The sequence below is a fragment of the Pygoscelis adeliae genome, unplaced genomic scaffold (assembly GCF_000699105.1).
Source record: "Pygoscelis adeliae isolate BGI_AS28 unplaced genomic scaffold, ASM69910v1 Scaffold123, whole genome shotgun sequence".
Lineage (NCBI taxonomy): Eukaryota > Metazoa > Chordata > Aves > Sphenisciformes > Spheniscidae > Pygoscelis > Pygoscelis adeliae.
The window spans coordinates 776,347-780,396 of record NW_008824650.1 but is presented as its reverse complement, the minus strand read 5'-3'; the positions used below and the strand labels follow the sequence as shown (position 1 = coordinate 780,396).

General features: G+C 42.6%; 1 protein-coding gene across 1 annotated transcript in view; it reads right to left on the bottom strand.

The window, feature by feature from the left end:
* Window positions 1-2,254: 2,254 nt before the first annotated feature.
* CNPY1 (canopy FGF signaling regulator 1) overlaps window positions 2,255-4,050 on the bottom strand; it is a 60,009-nt gene continuing 58,213 nt past the window's right edge. Inside the window, exon 6 of the mRNA XM_009322502.1 lies at window positions 2,255-2,523. Within this exon, the coding sequence (XP_009320777.1) occupies window positions 2,255-2,523 (269 nt within the window). The remainder of the gene's footprint in view (window positions 2,524-4,050) is intronic.

Below are 4,050 nucleotides of genomic sequence, written 5' to 3'. Positions count from 1 at the left end.
TACCTTTACTAGAAAACAAGCAGGATCAGCTTTCTTCTGGCACCGCTAACATTTTCTTCCTAATTTTCCTGCAGCTTTTCAGCTTTTCATTAAGAAAAGAAAAGAAATTGGCAGTGCTTTAGGAAATTTGTTAGCTAATTCCCTTAGCGGTGGAGAAATCCAGGTTAGGTAGTTTATATATGGTCGTATTTTGTAGAATCAAAGTGAGCTGCCTTATTTATTCTGCTTGTCCTTAAGAAATTCCAGTTCAAATCCTGTAGATATTTGGGTAAACAGGTTTGTTGTAGGACTATTTGTGAAAAGCCAGTTTTAATTCTGTGTGTAAGAATATTTTTGGAAAATAAACTGTGATGATGAAGAAGGCTGGCTGATGGCAAGCTGGCCCCTGATGGGAAGGCTTCCACCCACTCGGTCAGGCGAGAGCAATGCAAACCCTGACCAGTCTGTCCACTCAGACGAACACACACAGCCTCAGGTTTGAGGAACAAATACTCATAGTGAACAACTCGGCATCGATGCACACTTCACAAATAATTTTCAGAAAACACCGTGCAAGTATATTTAATAACGGACATCTTGGAAACCTATAATACCTTCTCAGACAGCCTGTGACCAAAAAGCAGGAAAAAATTGAACAGATAATTTCCTATACATTTTTCCACTGTTTTTACCTTTGCTTGCTTATATGTTTTACTAAGTTTTCTGACCTTCCTACAAAAATCACCTCAACTTCTTTTATTCTTATTAAGGATAGATTTAAAAAAAAAAAAAGTTCAGCAGTCCAGCCATTTTTGATTCACCCTTAATTTAATCCCCTTCTAATTAATTAATGGGCATACTGTCTCTCCAGAATGTCTTTTCCCTTTGATATAGGTTTTAAAGCCCTTTTTAAGTTCTTTGGTTAGCTTTAAATTCTTTTTTTCCCCTTATCCTTATTATTTCCCCTATAATCCCTAACTGAATTTGAGTATGCTTGTTTGATTCCTTCCCCTGCCCCCTCTTGCTTTCTAATTTTGACTACAGCTTTTTTTTTTTTTAATTAAAAAAAATTAAAGCCTCAGATCTTTGCACAGTCCCTTATGAAGCCACATTGGCCGCTTCTTGTTCTCTCCGTTCTTCATTTTGAGAGGAGCAGGAGTCTCTTGCAGCTTAATTATGGTTACTTGCAGGAGTCCCCCTGCTTCCCCTCACGCTGGTGGCTGTACAGTATTCCTCCTCCTCCTCCGCAGACTTTTGTTAAATACAGTATGCATGGCACGTACCAATCTTTTAGATCTACCAGATTTCTCCCCCGTCGATATATAAAAATACCTGCCTATGGATTTACATCCAGGCGGGCTTTTTGCTGTCCCTTGTCTTGTTTCTGGCATTAAATCTGATTCCAGAAGGACCAGGGGATGCTGCTCCTTTTGTTAGCTTCAGGGCTGATATTTTTTAATTGTTTTCCAGCAAACACAGCTACAAGGTCGCAATCGATCCACGGCCAGTGTTTTGGCACATTTTACATATTTCACCTGAATATAGCTGAAACGAGGGCCAGATCCTGTGCAGGGGTAAATCTCTGCAGCCTTTTACTCCCTTAGACCTGCTTTCTGCAGGCGGCAGATGCAGCTCAAAGTTCCTCAAGACACTTGGGAGCGATTTCAAAGCCCTTCTAATTTTCCTGATAATATTGGCACTCCTGGGTGCTAGCTTCCTGGTAGCTTAATTTTTTTTTTTTCTATATATATAAACCTGCAAATGTTGATAGCTTGAGTTTCTGGAATCAACTCTCAGTCCTCATGAAGCTATTTTAATTAGAATGGGAGGGCTCTGTTAACTAAAACTGGAAGAAATATTGGTACAAGGATGCCCTGAATTGCGCTCAGCCTAGCAAGCATCTCGTAACTCTTTATGAATGCTGAACCAACCCAGTGGGGTTTTACTTTTTTTTCCTCTTTCTATTTTATCTTTTTTTTTTTCTCTCCCCCCCCCTTTTTTTCCTCCATCACCTACTATTACCACCCAAAATCTTTTGTTCTCGCATCTGTAAAATACCACATTCCCAGCCACTCTTTTCACAACACGCATTGAAACCCAGCAGGTTTATAACATCTTCCCCATCCCTAAGCCCACGTCGGATGCCTTACAGTCCTGTTATATTTGTTTACATCCACTTGTTTTTAGTTCCTCACTCTTCTTCTCCGTAGAGCCTTCGCCCCCCGGTTTCCTTTGAGCTGCCTTTCATGCCAGCAGACTCTGGCCGGTTAATTGTTCATCTGGGATAGGCGAGGTTGAGCCGGGCTGAGACGCGTTTCCTCTTGTCGTGACGATTGTTCGGACTCTTCGCCACTTCACGCTCGGATGAGTTTTTCTCTCTCCACTGCCCGTACTGCCTCGGTTGGCTCTCCCGCTCCTCCTGGGTGCAGACACATCCCAACACGGCGTTGCTTTGGCTTCCCCACGGTGAGACTTTGCCTTTGCCTTTGCAGCAGATTTTTGGCCATTCGGGGTTGGGGTTTTTTTTGCCATCGTCCACTGGGGCTGGGGGTTTTGTCCCAGAGTCAGCGTTATGCGGGCTGCCCCAATATTGACTCCCAGTCCTTCTGGACTTTTATGTTATTTCATTCAATGTTGGCACCATATGGCAACTATGGCAACTGAATATATAACCCTATTCAGTTTCTGACTCCAGTCTGGCCTATTAAAGAGCTTCATGCTCTAGGCTGGAGGAAAAAAAGTGATTCCTATAGGACATAGTGGTAGAGAAGTTCAAATAACATTTAGCTGCCTTTAAAGTTTCCCTTTTCTGATATGACAAACAGAAAAAAAGAAGGTAAATGTATTTGACAAGGTTTCACCTAGGGCAAACATATATTATATGATGTTGAAAGCGTAACATGTTAGTTTGAATGAATAATACAATTATAGTATATAATCACAGTATGTGTAAGGCCCATCAGCAACATACTTGTGTTTATTTTTGTTTCATTTTATTTGCAAAGAAAGCTGGAACCCACTGCTTCTCAGAAAGCCAGCTGCTAATGAAGCAGCTGGCTAATAAAGGGCACAAATAAATGTCTGAGGGAAATATTTAAAAGCATCCCGGTGACTTAGGGATGTGTGTCAGTTGGGACACATCGTTTATTTAAACATTTTCAGAAGTTGCAACCGGAGTGTGTACTTGCTCACATGAGTAGTTTTACTTGCACACTCCCTTTGAATTCAAGTTAAGGTTACTCATGTGCATAACTCTCTTCAGGACTGGGCCCTACGGCTGTTTCTTTCTCCTGAAAAGATACTGAAGGAACTAATTTTTCTGATGATTAATCTCAAACACTGCACCTGCAGTGCCTGTTTTCACTTGAATGAGAAGAGATTGATTTATCTAGCTATCTTTCTGTCTGTCTCATTATCCATCTCCGGTAGCATCTCAGTACCTCAAAAAACAATGACGAACCTATCTTCCTAATAGCCGTACGAGGCAGGGTGGCATTATCTCCCCTTGCCAGATGGGGAGATCAAGGGAGGAAGGAGCAAAGTGATATGCCTGAGGTCATGTAAGAAGTTGGTGGCAGAGCCAGGCAGTGTAAAGAGCTTTCTGGACTCCCAGACCCATGCCGTAATCCCAGTGCCATCCAGACTGCTTTTTAGATCATCTGAAAAGGATTAATAAATCCTGCTGCTCCAATCCCAGCTCCTGTTTGTGGAGGACCAAAACCTTGCTATGGTCCAGCACGTCTGATTTCCCGCACTGCTATCTGAACAGAGAGCTGCAAAACACACATCTGCTGGCAAGGGAGCTGCGCGGGGGCTGGAAGAAAGGAGCAGCTTCTTTTATTCTTTAAGAATGTGCTGGTTTTGGCTGGGGTAGAGTTAATTTTCTTCACAGTAGCTAGTATGGGGCTATGTTTTGGATTTGTGCTGAAAACAGTGTGGATAACACAGGGATGTTTTCGTTATTGCTGAGCAGTGCTTACACAGAGTCAAGGGCTTCTCTGCTTCTCACCCCACCCCACCAGCGAGTAGGCTGGGAGTGCACAAGAAGCTGGGAGGGGACAGCGCTGGGAC